This window comes from Galleria mellonella, unplaced genomic scaffold (genome assembly GCF_026898425.1).
Source record: "Galleria mellonella isolate WM207_F2 unplaced genomic scaffold, CSIRO_AGI_GalMel_v1 utg93, whole genome shotgun sequence".
Classification (NCBI taxonomy): Eukaryota; Metazoa; Arthropoda; class Insecta; order Lepidoptera; family Pyralidae; genus Galleria; species Galleria mellonella.
In genome coordinates this window covers 5,784,318-5,807,259 of record NW_026442176.1, presented here as the reverse complement: position 1 = coordinate 5,807,259, position 22,942 = coordinate 5,784,318, and the positions used below count along the sequence as shown (strand labels likewise).

Sequence of the window (22,942 nt, the reverse complement as noted above, 5' to 3'; positions counted from 1 at the left end):
GGACCAAATAAGGAATAATAAAATACCCATTCTATAAAATATTTTTTTATTTAATGTAAAAATAGAGAAGGCAACAAGAGTTCATTTTGTTTTGAAGCGTCCATCTTGAAATCGTAGTGTTTCTGAAATAAAACAGAAATAAATGTGCCTATAGTATAAACATGATTTATGATCACGAGTCATGACGTAATGTCTGACGCTATGTTGTTGTATACTTGACCGTTATTCGACAATACAATTAAAATGTTTCGGGGCCGGGTTGCCAGATGCGAATTTTTATTTTTACCCAAACTTAATATTTTTTTCTCCAAATCTATACGATTTCCAAGACCTTTACTCAGCCACATACCTGTATCGTTTTGCTAAGTACCATAAAGTAAAACGACGAGAAAAAAACAATTCCTTTTCTACCTTTTAGCTTATATTCTTTATCCTATCTTCTGTTTTGCTACGGTTATTCCTGTATTTTATTATATTTATATACCTTAACACATCTTACAGATACCAAAGTTGTCCAAAAAATACTCTTTCTTCAACCCCATTTCACTTTTCTCTAAAAATTTCTTTAATAATCTAATTTCTGCAAAATTTTGCGAACAGAATTTTATTACCCAAAATTGCGAAAAGTACCCATTCTGGCAACGCTGTACGGAGTTAATCTCTCGCTATCCGTCGAAATTAATAAGTTGTGTTTACGTCATTTACCATCAACAGAGATTTATTGTTTGGCACACTTAATCGAACTAGGATGTCCTCGATATTTGATACAGACGACAGGACAAATAGAGACATTTATTGAAAAATTAATAAAATTTTATAAAGTCTATTTTGATTTCAACCAAAATACAACTCATGACATCAAAACAAGTATACGAGGTTTTTTTTAATGGGTGAAAATGGTTCAGTAACCCCGCCCGCGCTATTGGACACCGACGAGGCACCAGTGGAAGATGATAGGTAAAAACGAATACAAGTCAGTTGGCCCACCATGATGAATTCGACAAGAATTAAACATGACGATGGTTTCCAGGGGAACCGCGTGGAGGTCAACCTGAGAGGGTATATTGCTAGTAATGGGGCTATTAGACCCCATTACTAACAATCCCTTCCCCCCCCCCCCCCCCCCCAGTATATGAGGATTGGAATATACTAGAAATAGTTTCTAAGGTTTTTCTTTAAAAAGGTAGACTGTTTTCTGTGAACCTCCATCACCGGCAGGCCTAACAGCCAGCCAGCAGTGCACTGTACATAATAATAATAGCCTTTATTAACAATCTTACAATATAGTTATAATAAGTTTGACAACGGTACGTAAAGATTGTCTTGCTGTCCAGCATAGGCCTCCCCCAGAGATCGCCACTGAATGCGATTCTGCGCTTGTCTTTTCCAGGTGTGTCCCGCTATTTTTTGATATCGTCTTCCCATCTACGACTGTACATAATATAAGGCGCTTAAATAAAATTAGAAATATTACTTTTTTACGTTCGCATGCGTAGCATTTTACATTGATGTAGGAGAGGTCGGGCGACTCGTCGGCTAGTGTGCGCGCAGTGACCCTGCTCTGCAACGACTCCGCATCGTAGAATACACCCACTTTGTGTTGGAAACTGTAATATTAGAAGCTAATATTTTACATTCCTCAGTTAATAATTTGTTCCTGGAATTAGTACTGTTCATGCCTATAGACCACTATAGCTGATCATTTTCCATCTGATTTTCCGTCAATTTTTTTCGACATTCTATGTGTAAGTTTTATAAAACAAATTTGATATAATATCTAAATAATACCTACTCTATGCCGTATCGTCCTGGCATAGAATGGGCCGTCGTTTCCTTTCCCGTGGATGTCATAAGAGGCGATTAAGGAAAGTTAATGGTCGAGGAATGGGCAGCAGTTGCAATTGTTTGTATTTATAATAAGTTTACTATAGTAATCTTTTTTTATACAACTTAGAATGGCACACAAGCTGACGGCCCACCTGATGGAAAGTGATAACCGTCGCCTATAGACATGAGCAGTACCATGGAGATAACAGAGTATACTGTTTCGCCCATGATACGCCCCATGCGTTGCCATTCCTGAGGACTCAGATGTTATTCCTCTGTACCCTGTAAATTCACGCCATATCCCACCCTTCAAACCGCAACACAGCCATGCAAACACAACTGCTTCACGGTAGAAACACGAATGGGACAGAGGTACCCAAGCAATCGACTTTTGTACAAAGTCTCCCTCTGGTGAGGAAATCTTATAGAGGATACAATAAAGAGTCTATCTCTTAAAACATCACCAAAGCCTAACTGCGATTGCCAACCTGCCTGCCAAGCGTGACAACTACTGACAAAACACCCAATAGAGAGAGGCCTATTATTAGCAGTGCAAGAATTCTTCAACCGACCAAAAAGAACTAATTGTTGATCAATTACAATTACATTACACTCACTTGGGTAACGGCTTCGACCACTCATTGTCCAGTCGTTTCGCTCTCATAATGTTGTTCAACCGCTGCAGTAAACCGAAATTGTCTCTTTGTATCTTGTCCTTCCTATCGAGTTCCCGTTGGCACTTCTTGAGTTTGAGCGCGACGTGCGGCCGCGTGGCTGGCGGCCGATCGTCAATCGCTGGCAGCGCTGATTTTACCTCGAAAATATTGGAAATGTATTTGACTTTTAGGTAAATGTGTAGTTTTACCTTAGATTTGGTAAACAAGTATGTTATATGATTTTTTTATACCACCGAGGTGGAAAACAAGCATACGGCCCACCTGATGGTAAGTGGTTACCGTAGCCTATGAACACCTGCAATACCAGAGGTATTACACGCGCGCTGCCAACCCTGAAGAAACCTCTTTACCGCTCTTTTGAAGAACCCTATGCTGTAGTCTCTTAGGAAGACCTCGGCAGAGAACTCATTCCACAACCTGAGTGATTACAGAATTATAGAGATCCCCATTAGAAACTGTCGTATTTAATTCTTGGTAGACACTATGGACCAGTTGATCTGACTTCATCCATCACTGGTAAGGTACCAGTCTATACTAAGGAGAAAGAAATTGTTAGTAATGGAGTCTAACAGCCTCACTGCCAGCAAATTACAGGTCGACCTCCACGCAGTTTCCCCTGTGAACCATTGTAGTTATTTTTTGTTGAATTCATCACAATGGGCTAACTTGCTTTCATCGTCGCCTGTCATTTCTCATTGGTGCCCCTCCAGCGTATACCGAAAGCGCAGGCGGGGTTACCATTCTTAAATAAATACTAAAAATAAGACAATTCCATTACATACAATTAAAGTAGCCTTTCCCAAAGTGGGCGATAACGCCCCCTTGTGGGCACTGCAGACCTAAAGAGTAAGAGACCGGTAAGAGACCCAGAAAAAATAGGGGCGTTGTGTAAAGGCCTGGTGGGTGATTCGTTGATCTTGAAGTAATAGTTGTTTTTAAGCAGATGAAAAAATGGGGGCGCTAAAAAATAAATTATTCTCAGTGTGCAGTAGACAAAATAAGTTTGGGAATGCAGGGGCATAAAGGGAACAGGTGTGTATCAATTTTTGCGCCCAACTAGAGATGCCTAAAACTGTCACATATAGAAACGAATCTATAGTTGACGTCTTAATCACACTGCAATCACAAATGGGATAGCTTTTGAAATTTGCCGTCTATTGACAAGAGGTAAGTAAAAATTTTGGAAATTATGTCTTATTAGATTTCAATGCTTGCTAAATTATAATTACGAAAGTAAGTTTGAAATGGAAAGGGAGATAAACTAAATTTCGGGTAGGAAGTAGTGATTATGAAACAATTAAAAACAACATAACATTTCACTAAAAGTCAACAATTAATTTACATACATACATATATACATACATACCTGTCTCTCATTAAGGTAGGCAGAAACAATGGAACGCCAAATGCTTCGATTCAAACAAACCTCTTTCGCTTCCTCCACATTTATCAATCTTTACGTACACGCTCGCCGGTTACGGGTACTTTTAATTTGGCCCTTCTTCAGCACGTCACCTATTTGGTCAACATACGTCCGTCTAGGGCGGCCCCTACCGACATATCTATTCATTCTTGCTCGATAAATCTCTTTCGTAATTCTTCTTTCATCCATCCTCTCCAAATTTTTTTTTTTTATACAACTTAGAATGGCAAACAAGCTGACGGCCCACCTGATGGAAAGTGGTAACCATTGCCTATAGACATGAGCAGTACCATGGACATAACAGAGTATACTGTTTCGCTCATGATACCTCCCATGCGTTGCCATTCTTGAGGACTCAGGTGTTATTCCTCTGTTCCCAGTAAATTCACGCCATATCCCACCCTTCAAACCGAAACACAGTCATGCAAACACAACTGCTTCACGGTAGAAACACGAATGTGACAGAGATACCCAAGCAATCGACTTTTGTACAAAGTCTCCCTCTGGTAAAAAACCAAACCAACGCAACAATTAATTTATTAATATGTAATTGTGATATACCAAATCTTACTTTCAGTCTGTGATCTTTGAACCTTCGCTCCTGCCACGGCTGCACTAACAGTTTATCTCGTCTCGATAACATCGACTCTGTGACACTGGTACACATAAAATAGGGCAAAGTACGAGCGACCGAATAATGATCGGGCGTTTTTGTTAAGTCAATAATGTTATATACTCTTTAATGTTGCTATGATACTATTTTGAGACGTTGTTTAAAATAGTTTTTTTTATTTACAGCATATACATAAAAATCTTGGCATATCTTTAAATAGAAATAAATAAATATGCGTAAAAATAAATTGCCAAGTGTGTACCGGCATTGAAGCAGCCACCCCTTCCTTTCCTGTGTGTGTCGTAAGAAGCGACTTATAAATGACGAGTGATGGGTAGCAGTGTCCCTCTTATATCAACTCTAAAAACTTAACTGTGGTTGCCAATCTGCCCGCCAAGAATGGCAACTACTAGTAAAACTATGTGGAAGGCTTATGACAGTTAACAACTGAAATTAATTAACTTTAAAGGGTATTATTTCATTTTTTAAATAACTAACTTATCATCAACTTAAATAAGTTGAGGATAAGTTAGTTATTTAGAAATCAGTTTTTTACATTTTGAATGGCAAATGCCATTCAAGATGTAAAAAACTGAAAACGAAAACCTGTTTCAGACTGCTTTCACATGGATTTTAGCAATAGGCTATATTTGTTTTAGCTTTTATATCATCACCATACTTATAATACGAGGGTAGGCGTTAAATAAATACAAATTTGCAAATTAATAAATAAATTATAATGTTAAATATTATACACTGCACTTACAATGGTATCATATCATGTCCGTTACATCTGAGAATATACACGAAAACATACAAACACGTGGTTACAGTACAAACTAAGAGAAAAATATACTTTGAGCAATATAAAAATAAAAAAAAAATCACTCCTATAATAAATTTAACCTAATTTATTATTTAAACGTAATATATTAATACAGTTATGCTTCCAATGGAGAACTCGTAGCTCGGTACACGGGCACCGTTCAATTTAAAATATTGTTTTTATTAGAATCATTCTCTTTAATATAAAACGGAATGTAACTCGGGTAACGCCGTTTGTACACCAACGTCGCGAAACGTATAAAAGAAAAACAAAAGCCTGTAAACTGAATAAGAAGTCATGGTAAGAGAATGTCCGATAAATCTAAAATTTATAGCGGAATTAAGCATAAAAAGTATGGGCGCGGCATGGTAAGCGACCATTATAAACCCTGAATACCAGAAAAAGTCAAAAGCGATCACCCAATCCCTTCAAGCGTAGATCAAGATGCAATGGTCTGAGATGACATTCGAACCAAATAGTTCGGAAAAAAAAAACGGAAAACTGGAACAGAAACTTACAGACAACTTTGTTATCTCCCGCATATTTTTTAATTATAGCACGACACGTGACCACACCATCTTGAGCGAACAGAGTCAACATGTTCGACTCTCAACCGTTGTCCGCACTATGCTAGCTCACTAAAGGCTTTTTCATACTACGTTTGAAGGGTCCGAGGTTACAGGATGAACTAAACGTGCCACGGGAAAGGTCATTCCACATTGTTACGGTTCACGTAATGTTGATATTTCGTTCTATCTCTATTTTTACAACTGTATGTCTGTCCCGTACGGTTCACTTTCCTTTGCGGTCCTCGACGCCGGTGTACTAGCGGAGTTACAGTCCGAACATTTAGTATATTCATTGCTCGTGAAGCTTTTTAAATAAACGTTAGTGTTACTACTTACAATCAATCCATGATTTACAATATTTCATCACACCTCAAGTTTTACAATAACAGCCATTCGGTTATCATAAATAATGAATCGATCGATTTAACTTTCCGACAGGAAGTCGCATCTCTTGACTATTTCGACTAAATGCGTCAACACAACCATAGACAACGACGCGTGCGCAGTAGGTAGGTCCTGTCAAATGGAATTTCTATAGGAAAATTAAATTCGATTTTCGAATTTAAGAATGTCGAACGCTGGGTTTGCTTTAAAATGTTTTCAGTTATCATGCTATATAACATTATCTCGATGCATTTGAGCTTGAACTATTAATTTCTCGAATCAACTAATACTTCCTCATTCAACGGAAGACTTGTAGACAACACGTCTGCAGATTTCAAAATTGATGAATGAACGGAAATACAGATATTAATACAATATTATAACAGTACAAATTCCGATGAACTGACAAACTATTTCAATTAAAACCAATGCCACTCTCTAACAATAGAGAAGCATTGATTTTAGAGTCAATCAAATAGTGATAATAAGAGCCCAAATATGACCTTATGTTTTATATGGATTGTACTAACAAATGTATTTAGACAAAAACATAAAAGTTACACCAACTTGAAATACAGTGACAGTACTCACGCGTGTGAGTTTTTTCTTATACAACTTAAAATAGCAAGCAAGCTGACGGCCAATCTGAGGGAACCGTTGCCTATAGACGTGAACAATAGCATGAACATAACTGTGTCGTCCATGATACCGCCCACACGTTGCCATTGCTGAGAACTAAGGGGTTATTTGAAAGTACATGATTATGAAAATACTTTTGGATAAGTAGGTATTGAATAAGTAGATTTGAATATTGGGTACATTAATAATTAGTTAGCATTCATTTTAAATGAACATATTAATTTGGAGAATATTTTAAGAGATTATCGTATTTACTAAAAAAAAAAAAGAGAATCCATTGAAGAAAATTTTTCATATATATATATATATATATATATATATATATATATATATATATATATATATATATATATATATATATATATATATATACTATGGCAAAATATTAGGTCCGTATCCTTTTCCATTCCAATCTATATAACCATTGAGATTAATACAAGCAAAATAAAAAATAAGGTCATACTACTTCGACGTATACAACTTGCAATATCATCAGAATTGTCACCGAACAATATCCACAATACAGAAATGTCGATTGGAAATAAAACGGGCAGAACAACCGCGCATAATGTATATATATAAACCTATAAATCTCTTCCCTAATAAATCCCTACGTTGAGTTTGCCTCGCATTACTCTAATTACAATATTGAGTACAAAACGTATTAAATACATCAAAAAGATCTAGTAACTTACGATTGTCGGCTTAAGATATGACTGTGTGATAGGACATGCGCCGCTCGCTACCAAATGCTTCTACTTGACACTATTATATTATTGGTGTAAAATCTACGCGATGTATAAAACAAAGGGTTAACACAAGTCATATCTCAAATGTATCACATTCAATTAAAGTGCTACTCGTCACCACGACGAATCCGGGGCGCATCGCTAAAATAAATCGTTGATCGTTCAAAAAGTACAGTGCGACAAGCGTAAGATGGCGCTAGTGGGCCCGAGTATATTGTCTATGGTCATCGGTAGTATTTCCGTTATTACTTTTTTTAAATGTCACTCGACTGTATTGTCTGTGAGTCACTCCTAATTGGTTACTTGAAAAAAAAACACAACCACCATCTTGTACTTGTAACACTGTAATCAGTAATGTTAAAATAATATAAACACACTTGACTATTATATTTGAAACACACTTGATTATAATATAAAAAAAAAAAAAACTTTTCTTAGGTGCATTCTAATGGTATAATAAAGTACATTGCTTTAATACAATAGTTCATTGCATCGATAAGGGATTTAGATTTTTTTATAGCATTACTAATTTACGTTCTTTAATGTTTAAACAAAACCAGGGTCTATTTTTATACTTGGCACATTTAGTAAACAAACTTGACATGTATTTTAACAAAATAATGTATAAAATAAACAAATAGCTAAAACAACAAACATTTTCGTTTTAATTATGTATTATTGTCTAATATTATTCTTTTATATGTCTCATTTTCCAATTACTAATTTCATACATACATGGCAACATTTTGTTACAAAAATTGCCAAGTATAAAAAAAACAAAATATTTTATTGGCGCCTTCAAAAAAAAAAAAAAACTAAATAAAGCTATTTATAAAAGCCTAATCCCGTTTACTAAATCGCTAAATACTCACCAATGCAATGACCGCTTCTGCATTTTATAAACACATCGTTAGAGACCTATACAACATGACCCTTACCTGCTACAATTCGCGTACAAAACTTGGTGCGTTACAAAAACGATTATAGCTGTAAACAAAAAGTTCATACAAAAATAAATCCATTTACATTTTAGACGCTATTAATACTTGTCACGTGGAGTGTTACAAAATACATTTTGGACGATACATTTGACAATGTTTTCGGTTAATTGTTGACATGTAAATCATTGGATGATAAAAAGCTTTATAAATGTGTATGTACTATCAAAAATTCTTAGTTTACAACATAAAAAAAAAAAAATCTAAATATTACAGTTCCAAACGGAACATAGTCGATATAAATTTTTTTTAAACTACTTTTTTAATATCTACATGTGTATAATTGCAAATTAATCATAATACAACAACTGAGCTGCCATTGTTAGTTCTCACAACTAAAATAACTGAATATATATTAGTACCAATTTTAATTATAACCCATTGGCATATCTAATAAATTACTTTGATAGGTCTGAAAGTGATTCAGCGATACTATTCGACTACATCCTCACGCCTTTATAACAAGACCCCTTACCTTATGTTATTCATAGCTCTTTTTTTTATATACACATTTTTAAATAGTTAAATTGCAAAAAAATCTCAGTAATAGTATTAATTTATCCACAATGGAAAAGGCGAAGGAACTAAGCCATACAGCCTGAACCTCAGTAGAGAAACATCTCAATAATGTGTTCGAAATTTGAATGTACACTAATATTAGTCTTAAACTATATTAACAGACAAAGGAAATGCAATAGCCTACCATATCTTTGTCCTGAGTAGCTTTCGTTTCCCTCAAAGTAATTTAATTTAGTATAACGTATTGGTACTAGTATAGGGACAGCGGTGTATAATAAATCAGATACAGTGAAGCTAAGCATTTTGTGATGTCGGCGTATTGACTAGCGGCAGTCACATCAGCGGGAACCAACCGTTAAGATTCCACCCCCACAACGACAGTTTAAATGACATTAGTCTTAAATTCTATATAAATTATTACTAGCTAACTCGGCAGACATTATGTCCAAAATTTCATTTTTTTCCTATAAGCCTTATTCGAATTCTTTTTTATGGCAACACTATTCGCGACAATTTGACGCTATTATACATAGAATTGCCATCAAACAAAAAACCAAAGAATAATTAATTTTTATTTATAATGATTACAATAGAATTTTTTTATATTATGTTAAAGCGAAATACCACTATATATCTTAACTAAGAAACCTGAAATATTAGTTTTCGAAAGTGAAGCGAGTTAAACAAATTACTCTAATTAACAATTTAAAAAGAGTCTCAAATATTATTAAATGAATATTATAAAAACTCGAATGTATTTAAATATTTTGACCTACTAAACTTGGATACAATTTCATAGTGTAAGAACAGTAAATAATCAAATTATAGTTCTCATTTTCCAAGTCGGCTAAAACTATAAATAAATGGCCAATGTACATTTAAACTGAGGTCGTAGCTTAGCTCGCAGGTACGTCAATATGGGACACTAATTCGTTGTCACAACACTAAAACGTAGCAGTTGACAGAGATAGAGTTAACGACTATGCAATCTCACTAGTCAGACTTTAAAACATCAATAGTTGGTACGCGGCCACCGCACGTGGCCATTCTAAAAAAGTACAAAATCCCACCTCGCCTAACATTCCACGATCTTCCCCGACAATGACTTACATAATAAATGTATGTTGCCAAACATCACAACATATATATTATAAATCCATTTAGCTGTGGCAACGGTACGCGCGCAGTACAAAACGACGAAGGATTATTTTTTATGGCAACACTATTTATAACTATCATGAATAGGGTTGCCATCACATTCGAATTTGGAATACTTTGCATACATGATCATGAATAATTTAAAAAATAAAGTGGTGTTGCCAGATTTTATACATATTATATGTATAACTTTGGGGTAAATAATCTCCAGGAAGCCAATTCTTGATAGTAGTACCTGAATCAATGATACAAAATGTAGAAGTACGAATTGACTTTTTAGAATAATTTCTCCAGATATATCTACGTTAGTGTTGGCAAAACTGTTTGACTGACGTATACGAGTGCTGGCCAGTAATCGTGCCTGTCAGTGTACACAATTACTATACCCTAATTCTACACTGATTGATACATTATTTTTACGTATAAAAAGTAGCATAATAGTATGAACAACATGCAAAGTAAAACAGGTTAAAAACTTTATAGAAACATCCTTAACCACAAATTGTACTGTGCGCGAACCTAACCGTAACCTAACCTATTCATAAAATGACTAACAAACCTATTTTAACTATTAGCACTGTGTCGCTTCCAAGTTATAAATACAGCTCGAAAGAGAAGTGACATCTATTAGGGAAAATAGGCTTATTAATTTATGAATAGAGGAGTTAATGTATACATTACAATCTATAATGATCACATAATATTTTTATCTGAAGCATTCGTAGGTACTATGGAGATGTGACATCAATCAAACATAGTATATATAACATTGGGGTCGCTCTGAAATGGGTATATCCCTAAAATTAAGGTTTTCAAAGTTTTACGTCACTTACCACTAAGAAATAACCACCTTTTTCGTAAAAACATCGTCTCTTCTATAAACTATTTTAGCTATTGAACTGTTTTGTCTCTTTCTTTTTTGTTAAATTCCACATTTGAAAGAAAGCGACAAAGCAGTGTAATAGTTAAAAATTACTTCTGACTCTTGTTATTCTCGCTTTAAAAATTACTTTCAGAGATTGAGAATGCTTCAGAAGCGAACCCATTGTATACACACAATGTGTTAATCGATGACAGTACATTATCTATAAATTCCGGTTTACTTTAAAACCATTTAAAAATTACACTACATCCTTACGGAAACTTACACCTAAACAATATGATATAGAACGCTTATAGATATCATTAGAGATGCGGTATGAAGCCAATTTTTGGTTTTATTGTAATCCATCAAAGGTTTGGCGTTGCATCAACGCATCATTACACTAGAATAGAGTATATGGTAGGGGGAAGTTGACAGATACCTCACAGATACGATACATAACTGGCGTGTTCCAGCCCCGAAATAGGGTTCAACGTATCGTGGAACAATATAAGGTAAATACATTTTTCCAATAGACTTCCGTTTCCTAAACGTTGCTTTAATATTACGCGATTGTCTAATAACCGCAACACGTGAGGAATCCACTAAATTTTTTTATTCGACTATAAAATGCGTAACCCTTCCTTAATGGCGGCCGGTCGTATCAGTTACTATATTATTATTGGAATGAACTTATAAATGCAGATAAAGTTAATATTTGCGATGTAGACAAGTAAAAAAATTTTAGTAGATATTACAAGCAATGTGTTATTACATTATTTGCTGCTTTGATTCGTCGCAATAGTTGATAATATTGATGAACTAGGTATGTGAGGAAACATTAAAGTTATTAGACAAAGATGCAATAGAAAATAATATGCTGTAATCAACACTAATTTATTAACTAATTCATTATTATTTCATATGCATGCCTACAAAATTGGCTACAATCTTGCTTGGTTATCATTTAGGCATTTGTCTCGAGGCCGTGGGTATTGAGAAAATATATTTATTTTTATACAGATCATATTTACAACTGAAATTGTTGCGGAAAATGCGCTGCCTACTTCGTATTTAATCCGACAAAATTCCTGTCGTTTAGCATCGGTACAACTTTAAGACAAAGACTCCGTACTAATCATGAAAAAAAAAAACTGTTTTTCAAAGAACGTACTAGCTGTCATATATTAAATTTGAATTAATAAATCAATTTGGGTATGTTTATGAATAAGCCTGTCTCACTGATGCAGCTATCAGCTATTTTATATCACAACTGCCTGATCAGTACTAATACCGCCAAAAAGTCATTTGAACTAGTCTCTAGTTTACGCGCCAGATACAGGAAATAATCAGAGACCTCTGTAAGCAGAAATTTCAATATCAGCTCTAATAGTTCATACAATATACTCAATGTGGCCGTTTGTCCTTTATACAGGTTATAAATATACGAATGCATGTAAATTCAAGGCCCTATACTAAAAAAAAGGTTTAAGGTAACAAGCCCAATGTTATAAAAACTAAAAAACATCATTACCAATTAAAAATTGAGGTCCAAATAATAAGTTTCGTCTTCCAAAGTGTACCATTTGGTATATTTAAAAAATACGTAACATAATTGAAGGGACCCATAATTGACCCTTGGGATACTCCCACTGTTTTATTGGATCCTTTTGATTTCGAACCATAAATTTCTCTTATTTATTGTATTTTTTTTATTATGATTAAGTGGAATATAATTGATTTTCTCTGATATTAACTCGTTGAGTAATAATTACGAAAAATGTTATGTTTCACACACTTTGAAAGTGTCCATGACGTTATACTTCAGAAGCTCAAATTGTTAAAACCTCCTGTTGTAAGACATTAACTAAGTTACTGTGAAGTTGTCCAGTAAAATTAACTGAAGACTGGATATATAATAATGAGTCATATTTATTTTTCTAACACATATAGTTTTTCATTGAAAAAACTATTTCGTTCACCTCGATCTTTTAGTACTAGGCCTCGAGTTACACGTGTAAAAAATCGACGAGCCAGCTCACACTTGTACTACGTGCAAAGTTACCATTCTCTTTACGAAGAAGCGAGTACTGCAGGTAGAGGCGGGCGGTGGTGGCGGCGCTCAGCAGGCAGAGGGCGCTGGCGCGGCGCGCGGCAGCGGGCGCACGAGGTAGAGCTTCTCGCCCTGCTTGTTGGTGTAGATGGGCGCGCGCTGGTAGTGCGCCACCAGCTGCTCCAGCGACGGGAACTTGCGCTGCCCGATGCAGTACAGGCTGCCCTCCACGTGCACGCGGAAGTGCTTGTTGCGGCCCGGCGCCTTCAGCGACACCGAGTAGTCGCCCACCTGCACGCCGCCCGCGTTACACTCCTCTCGCTCTCCTCCGATCCCCTTTTTTTTATACAGCTCAGAATGGCAAACGAGCTGGCGGCCCCCCCCCCATGGAAAGTGGTAGACGTCGCCTATAGACATGAGCAGTACCAGGGACGTAACAGAGTATATTGTTGCGCCCATGATACCCCCCGTGCGTTGCCGTTCCTGAGGACTCAGATGTTATTCCTCTGTACCCTGTAAATTCACGCCATATCCCACCCTTCAAACCGAAACATAGCCATACAAACACAACTGCTTCACGGTAGAAACACGAATGGGACAGAGAACATAACAGAATATACTGTTTCGCGCACGATACCCCCCGTGCGTTGCCGTTCCTGAGGACTCAGGTGTTACTCCCCTGTACCCTGGAGATTCACTGCCAGCACTTGCCACATTACAAGTATAAGCACTAATACAAGATAATAAAAGACAAGAGGTGTGCAGTGTACTGACGTTGGTCTCGGAGTCGCGTATGAGGAAGTCGCCGTCGTGTCCGTGCTGGTTGAGCAGCGCGTCGCAGTGCGTACGCGTGATGGCGCCGTAGTACCACGCGCGGCCCGCGCCACCACCGCCACCACCACCGCCGCCGCCAGCAGCACCACCCGCGCCCGGCTCGCTGCAACGAAACGACGGATACGTTAATGATAGTGTCTCACAGGGCCATTGCTAGCAGTCCCAGCCTATCGGGTCGACCTTCACGCGATTCCCCCTGAACATCATCGTAGCAAATCTATTAAATAGAAATATTTTTCTTATTAGATCTTCAAGAAACTTCCGATATCAGTGATTAATAATCTCGCCAAAACAGTAGAAGAAGAATTCCAACACGAGCCCGAGCTGGCCGCGGCCGCGTGCTGGCTACGTACCCGTAGGGCTGCGTGAGGTAGTCGGCCAGCTCCTGCAGGTAGTTGCGCGGCACGAGGCCGAGCTGGCCGCGCGAGTCGCGCGCGCGGTACCACTCGGGGTCTGACGGCGGCCGCTCGATGATCTCCAGCCGGTCGCCCTTCTCGAACGACAGCTCTTGCTCGTTGTTAGACGTAAACGAGTACAGCGCCACCTGCGGAAAGAAAAGAACTAGCTATACACCCCCCGCAAATCAACCTCCATATAATCACCCGAAGAACCATTGCAATCAATTATTTCAATTTTTTCAATCTTCCTGTAGTGTTATAACCCTCCACATCCGGGGGGAAAGGGATTGTTAGTAATGGGCTCATTGACCCACTGATACCAATACATCCTATCTAGTCGACCTCCACGCGGTTCTTCCTGGAAACCGTCGTGGTTAATTCTAATGGTATTCGTCACGATGGGCTAACTGACCTGTCTTTTCATCCTCACCTGTCATCCGTCACTGGTGCCCCGTCAGCGTATCCCGATAGCACAAGCGGGGTTACTATTCCATTATCACAAAAAAAAAACCCTCCACATCCATACTTAAAGATAATGTTAGAGCGTTGACCACCACGTGGTTTCCCTGGAAACTATCATGCTAAATTCTAGGTGTATTCATCCTGATGGGCTAAATGACTTGCCTTTTCATTCTCACGTATCATCCCACACTGCTGTACAGCTATCACCCAGCATATAGCTGGCGGGGCCGTTAGCGCAGGCGAGGTTACCATTCCATTGCCATCCATTAAAAACAAACCTCAAAAGACTGTCCATGATACTGCTCATGTCTATAGGCGATGGTTACCACTTTCCATCAGGTGGGCCGTCAGCTTGTTTGCCATTCTAAGTTGTATAAAAAAAAAACTTACCACAATGTCGAGAACATTTTCCGCCATCGCGTACGTATGTACAGAGTCTTCGTTGTCGCCCTCTTCGCTCGTGTAATTCGATGGGAACCTGGTTGAATTAAACATTCATATTTATTATATTATAATCTTCACACCTACAATTTCGTGGACGTAATAATAAAGGGCATTAAACACTTAATACGAGGGTTTTTCTGTGAAATGAGGTCAACTGGGGCACGCTGGGGGGAAAGGGATCGTTAGTAATGGAGACTGAGAATCCCATTGCTAGCAATATACCCAACCACGTCGACCTACTCGCGGTTCTCCCTGGAATCTATTATGGTTAATTCCTGACGAATTCATCATGATGGGCTAACTGGCCTGTTTTCATTCTCATCTATCACGTTTCACTGGTGCTCCGCCAGCGTATCCCGTTCGCGCAGGCGGGGTTACCACACCACTTTCACCCATCCAAAAAAAAAAAAAAAAAACTGGCGCACGCAGTAAATTCGAACAAGCATACAATAAATACACACTAAGCTCTATGAAATAAAAACGGGCTAGAAGGTATCGCTCCAGATAAAGATATAAACATAATATTTATAAGTGGCGAGAGGTACTCGGGATAGCGTAAATCGGAACACATTTGATGCGCGACAGGGTCTCGTTTAAGATGCTTAAGTGGTTAAAGAAACAAATACCTAGTATCCATTCGATTAATGTTGCTGTAAACCTTTAAAAAAGAGGTTTTAAATTCGGTTGGACTTGCTTTATGTTTGTTACCTCATAACTCCGTCAGCTGTAAACCGATTCGGATAATTCTTTCTTATCTAACAGGATACACTTTCAGATTACGCCCATAGAATTTTTATCAAAATAAATTCAGTAGTTTAGTTTTTTTTTACAACTTAGAATGGCAAACAAGCTGACGGCCCACCTGATGGAAAGTGGTAACTGTCGCCTATAGACATGAGCAGTACCATGGACATAACAGAGTATGCTGTTTCGCCCATGATACCCCCTATGCGTTGCCATTCCTGAGGACTTAGGTATTATTCCTCTGTACCCAGTAAATTCACGCCATATCCCACCCTTCAAACCGAAACACAGCCATGTTTATTATTATTTATATAAAAAAGTATTTTAGGATTTAAGATTTTAAGATTTAAGATCTCTGTCCGAAGATTCAAGATCGAAACCCTTAGTTCTTATAACATTTACGAGGTAATCTCAGGTAACTTTAGCATGCTTTAGGGAACCGAGTGATCTGAGTATGTTGTTAAAGGAATTTTCGCTAATCAAAGGGTAAGTCATTTGAACTAATTTAGTAGTAGACAATTGTAATTTAGTAGTACTTTTAAAACAACTTGTCGGTTTTCGCATTCTCAAATATTTCAAAGAACTTATCGTACATACAGTCCACTTTATATTCTCGCACAGTATTAAATAAGATTCAATGACAATTTAGCATATTAAAATAATTTAACAATATTTAAATTAGGCGTAATAGCTTACAATGAATTAGCTTAGTTGATAACAATATATGTAATTTAACAAATACAATCTAATTAAAGTATTCGAGTGTTCGTGACCGAATTCCATATAATTATAATAATTAACATCATATATCGCAGGCTGCAGTTGCTAGCGAGCTATACAACTTAGAATGGCAAAACGAGCTGACGGCCCACCTGATGGAAAGTGGTAACCGTCGCCTATAGACATGAGCAGTACCATGGACATAATAGAGTATACCGTTTCGCCCATGATACTCCCCATGCGTTGCCATTCCTGAGAACTAAGGTATTATTCCTTTGTACCCAGTAAATTCACGCCATTACTGCCGGCCTTTTAAAAACGAATATGCTCTACATACATAGGGACAGACAGGTGGGAAGCGACTTTGTTTTATACTGTGCAGTGACAGCGATGAGAGCAGACAAAACAAGAGTTAATTGTTCAGTGAGTGATGGTATGATGGCAGAGTGGGTGGGCACTCACCAGCCGGTGTGGCCCTGGTACTGGCCGCGCCACCAGCCGTCGTTGCTCTTCTCGAGGATGAGTATGCGCGTGCCCTTGGTGAGCGAGAGCTCGTCGGGCTGCTGCGCCTGGTAGTTGTACTTCACCACGGCGGCGCCCAGCGCGTCCGCCGGCTCGGCCCGCCGCCCGCCAGCCGCGCCCGCCGCGCCCGCCGCGCCGGCCGGCGACTCCGCGCCGCCGCGCACCGGCGAGTTGCTCGACGGCAGCGTCTTCGACCCCGAGCCCTTCTTCACCTTCTTCTTAATACTGCAAGTGGATGCAATAGTGCATCTATTACTTGTCGATTTTAATCTAAGTTTATTATGTAACTGGCGGCCCGTCCCGGCTTCGCACGGATGGACATTTTTACAACATTTTAAAAAGTGATTATTGTGACATAACGACAATAGTTGAAAATATAGTATCGCCAAGTTTTTTATAGTTATTGATATTTTCTTCAATATTGTAAAACATACTTTTGTTCTATCACCAATAGTTTCAGCAGCGCATGCGACGAAAGATATTTTATAGCATTTTTTTACACCTTCAGTTACGTTACTAAAGTTTCAGTAAGGATCCCTAATCTTTTCTAGTAATAAATACAGCCTATGTTACTCGGGGTGAATGTAGCTTTCTAATGGTGAAAGAATTTTTGAAATCGGCAAAGTAGTTTTTGAGTTTATTCATTACAAACATACATACACAAATACAAATCTTTCCTCTTTATAATATTAGTGTAGATGTAGATTAAGACACACCGCACGCCGTTATGCACAATTAAAGTCGAGGATTGTGAAACATGTTTTTTTAATTGGTTCTAGCCTATTACTGTTTGTATTTTAGGCCCGAAATTTTTATCTTGGTTCTTGAAGGATAATTTGGCGTACTTATTTAATAAAAAAAAAAATATTAATGAGAATATTTATTCGTGTAATATTACAACATGGGCCAGCGACTTGATATACAGTTTTGTTCAGTTTCCCTCCCCTTGATTGGCAACCATTTACTTAATACAGTTTTAACAGGACGGAAAGAAGTGATGGCATATATTTCTTACTCCATCAACATAATATATATTAAATATTTTTAAAGAAAACGTACACTTAAACATTTATACAATTTAAAAAACTGATATTTTATTTATATTGTTCATCTTTATAATCTGTATTATTCTTCAAAAATGCACCGCCTACGTATTTCTCTGTTCGCCCAATGGTTGACTGGTAGAGAACACCGTCCGGTATTAAGTCCGCCAAATGTACATAGAATTTTACTGTGCATTAAAATTTAAATAAATAAATATAGACACTTGCAATATCAAGGGCATTGCATGTACATTGGCATATTAAAGGAAAGGTTTCTTTCATATACATTTGACAATTTTTTCGACAAACCTGTCAAACAGTGAGGGCTTCTCTTTCTTGACATAGTTGCTGGGCACGTAGCCGGACTGGCTGCGCGCGTTCTGTACGCGCCACCAGTGCTTGGAGTCGTCCAGCAGTAAGTACCGCTCATTCTTGCGCAGGTCCAACTCCTGCGCGCCCTGCGCTGTATAGTCATACTTCGCTACGACGTAGCACACATCGTCCTGGAATACGAACACTACAGGTAAATAATCTGATAACATAAAAAAAGACAGATTAAAAAAATATCACAGAACTGGATTACACAAGCATAGAATAGGCAAGAGTGGAAAAAATTTAAGGAGAGTTATAATATAACCCTTTTTAGGGGTTTCCATACTATAAAATAAAAAAAAAACTAAAAATGATAAATTTTTAAATACTAACACAAATCAAACACTAACATTAAATATTTTTTTTATACAACTTAGAATGGCGAACAAGCTGACAGTCCACCTGTGGGAAAGTGGTAACCGTCGCCTATAGACATGAGCAGTACCATGGACATAACAGAGTATACTGTTACGCCCATGATACCCCCCATGCGTTGCCATTCCTGAGAACTAAGGTATTATTCCTCTGTACCCAGTAAATTCACGCCATATCCCACCCTTCAAACCGAAACACTGTTGTGATGGGACTAAAATATGCACACACTGGCATAGTTTCACTGGTGACTTATAAGAGATGAATCATATTATGATTTGTGTAAAGTCCCAGGACAAAAGGAAATAAAAACAATGAAATATCGCTTTTTTAATAGTATAATTGAATGAAGTGGCAGAAAAAGACAACAAATGTTATTCACCCCCTTTATACTTTCATAGAATAATAAATTTAATTAAAAACACCTCTCTGTTCATTAATATCCAATTAAGTTTTAGTAGTTAAACATATATAATGTTATACATTTTTTTGTATTTTTTTTTTATTATCATTTAATAGCAATAAATAATCTTGCATCATCTGACTCCTCCATATAACTAAAATATATATATATATATATATATATATATATATATATATATATATATATATATATATATATATATATATATAAAAGTAACCATTTCCATGGATAATACTGTGTTACTTCATATCAATTGATATAGCTAGTGAAATACCATAAGGTAATGGAACAGACCAACCAACAAACTCACTTTCAAATTTATAACATTCATCATCATATATCAGCCATTATCCGTCCACTATATATATATAAAAAATATATGCTTCCACTCCCTATGATGCATATATATATATATATATATATATATAGTGGGGGTCATCCTACACTATGTTTGCCCGTACAGGATCACCACCCAAGAACCTTACACCATTAGTGGAGATTAATAAATAAGATGTCACTTTCAGTATTCCAAATGATGCCTATATAAATTTATTATCTCATGATTGAGAATCACCTATTAAATAAATACATGTACTGAACTATGGGAACTTCATATGCCATGTAAAGAGATTATGTCATAATAGCTATAGAATGTTTACTGTGAGAAATTCAACTCGGTTCAATTGTAAATGTTATTTAACTTATTAAGTAAGTAACATTAATTTCTCATGAAAGAAAAACAAAGTCTATGAACTTTTATAGCAATTATTATATTGTTTACAGCTTTCTATCTGTAAAATAGCATTAATATTATATTTACCTTTAGTTTTCCTTCCCCGACTTTTTCTATTACTTTCTAATATTTAGTTTAATTTACAATTTTACATTCAATTGAGAGTCTTGAGAATTTAGAGAGAAACCCTGCATTTGGGAAGTTATCTTATTCAAATGAATTGCTCAATTAAGTAAATTGAGATTGTCCTGTTTTATAAAAACTATTGTAGCTACATAGTTTCTGCCCTAATATTTGCCTAAAAACTAATATTAGACAATGTAAACTAAACAGAAAGGAGGCCTGCAATATGTTACAATATGTTACAGTTATCACCTTCTAGCCCTTATCCCAATTATTTGGGATCAGCATAATTTTATTTATTCATATTACTCAAAGATTTGATTTTGGTTTTATGGTTGGTTATTTACATGACATCAACCCTTCTTGGAAATGCATTTGGTGGTGGTATCCAACACCCCCCATTTGGAGAAAGAAAATGAGGAAAAAGGATAGGGGCATTGGAAGTTGGCAAAAAAGGAAAGGGAGACAATGCAGTTGTGGAGGGGATACTAGTCAAAAACTGTAGTGGCTCAGAAAACTGGGGATATCACTGGAGAGCAACACCCCTGGCACATATTACAGTATACGAAATAATTAGGAATGTGCACACACAAAATTTAAAAATAATGAAATTGTTTTTCCAAAGAAGGCAATATTAACAGGGGCTACAATTTTCAACCAAATATATCAAGCATTTTACTGTCCACTTTTGAACACAGGCCTCTGTCATAAGAGGGATTACAACCATGTACATTGTGTATAAATACAGTAAATAGTATCAAAGTTATAATTCAAACTTGTACACAGGTATTGACATATATACTATCATATATATTAACTGTGTATTATAATACTAATTAGTTGCCTTGTATTTGTGTAGTCCATGATGGGACAGTGGTAACTTGTAACAAAGGTTCTTCAAAACCTACCGCAAGCACCAGTCTCTCACAAAATTGGTCTTCATATCAAATTGTACCTCAAGTTGTTACTTTATACTACCTTTTGTGAAGAGAAAATAAACCATTCATTCATTCATACTATTAATTAGTGCATACTTAACAGATACCTAATGTAGTATATATCCAGATTAATATTATTACAATATAATGTTAGCAAAGTTTAATACTTCCATAAACCTATGTCTTGACATCTTGTTCTTTAAGAGTTAGAGAGAAAAAAAATACTATTTCACAGTTATCCATAAAACTGAAATAGTTCTATATTCATATGAATATACTTTAGTAATAGTCTATTATTTATTTTATATATTATATGTTAGTTTGGCTTGAGATAATGTACTTAGAGTACATTTCATATTTTTTATTGAACAAGTGGTAAATTATTTGAGATGATAATTGCATCATTATGACATGCACATCACTAAATTGGGTTATTCTAGTATGCCTCTAGTTGGAGTTACAAACCAGCAGTTTACAGTGTAAGGACTACAATAGATGGTTGTCATGTTATAATGAATGTAAGGTGGAGAAACCACCAGTTTATCTATTTCTCCAGTGATTTAAATACAATTGGTTAAGCATATGTTTGCAAAATTAAAAAGACTATAGCTTAAACATATATAGATCTAATAGGATAATTACAGATACTTTTATCTGTAGAGTGTTTACCTGAGCATTTTTTCCATGCCTGGTATTGGCCATGGCGTGTGGTGCCGGCAGCGGTTTGCTCGCCCACACCGAATCAGCGGCGCGCATCGACCGCGTCTCCAACATGACACCCCCGACCAGGGATCCCGTAGGTCAGCGCCGCCGCCCTCGCTCAATGATACATTGCGACACAGATTCCAAACACTGCACTGCACCACTCCACTACACCAGCAGACACGATCGATGATAATGTAAAATGCCACAGAAAACTCGTGATTGTTTATTACGGATTGTGTGAAAATTCGATCGAAAGCTAGTAATCAGCGAAAGGAGACGAGCATCAGACCGATGAGGACATTGAGAACTATTTTATTCATTAAAAATATTTTCTACACCAACTTAAACAAAGCGTATAGTCGTGTGAATTTATTTCATAAACTATTAAATATTTCTCTTTAGTATATTACTAAAATTTATATAGATAATTTTAGTATAATTTTATTTCACAAAAATATCGGTGGGGCAACGACAGGCAACGACGAATCAATAGACAATTTTTTTTTCTCCCCAATGACAATGAATGCTAATGAACACCAAAGACACAGAACATCATGAATATTTTCTAATAGAGAGTCTATACAGTTAAGATAATACAAGTGGAACAACAGACAGTTTTTCAACCCACCTAACAATCATAAATTAATCGCACTACATTTTGCTTTTTTTAAGAGTTAATCTCATCGAAAATTAACAATCAATTCCTATATTGGTAAATATGTTACATTTTAGTCACATTAAATGTTGCACAAACTAAATTATTATGATGAATGTTATTGATAATCCGTTGTTGTTGTTGTTGTTGTTTTAT

At 36.6% G+C, this 22,942-nt stretch overlaps 2 protein-coding genes across 2 annotated transcripts; both read right to left on the bottom strand.

Annotated features, from left to right (window-relative positions):
* Window positions 1-44: 44 nt before the first annotated feature.
* On the bottom strand, window positions 45-4,626 carry LOC113512711 (uncharacterized). The gene is made up of 4 exons (XM_031907909.2): window positions 4,499-4,626; window positions 2,445-2,641; window positions 1,475-1,607; window positions 45-122 (listed from the first exon to the last, which is right to left on the bottom strand). The coding sequence occupies exons 1-4, from the start codon at window positions 4,592-4,594 to the stop codon at window positions 51-53; spliced, it is 498 nt and encodes a 165-aa protein (XP_031763769.2). The 5' UTR covers window positions 4,595-4,626; the 3' UTR covers window positions 45-50.
* Window positions 4,627-7,288: 2,662 nt separating this feature from the next.
* On the bottom strand, window positions 7,289-22,628 carry LOC128202406 (cytoplasmic protein NCK1). The gene is made up of 7 exons (XM_052902635.1): window positions 22,096-22,628; window positions 18,774-18,967; window positions 17,362-17,646; window positions 15,382-15,469; window positions 14,485-14,675; window positions 14,072-14,234; window positions 7,289-13,588 (listed from the first exon to the last, which is right to left on the bottom strand). Exons 1-7 carry the CDS (start codon window positions 22,198-22,200, stop codon window positions 13,367-13,369), a joined length of 1,248 nt encoding a protein of 415 aa, XP_052758595.1. The 5' UTR covers window positions 22,201-22,628; the 3' UTR covers window positions 7,289-13,366.
* Between the last annotated feature and the right edge of the window lie 314 nt (window positions 22,629-22,942).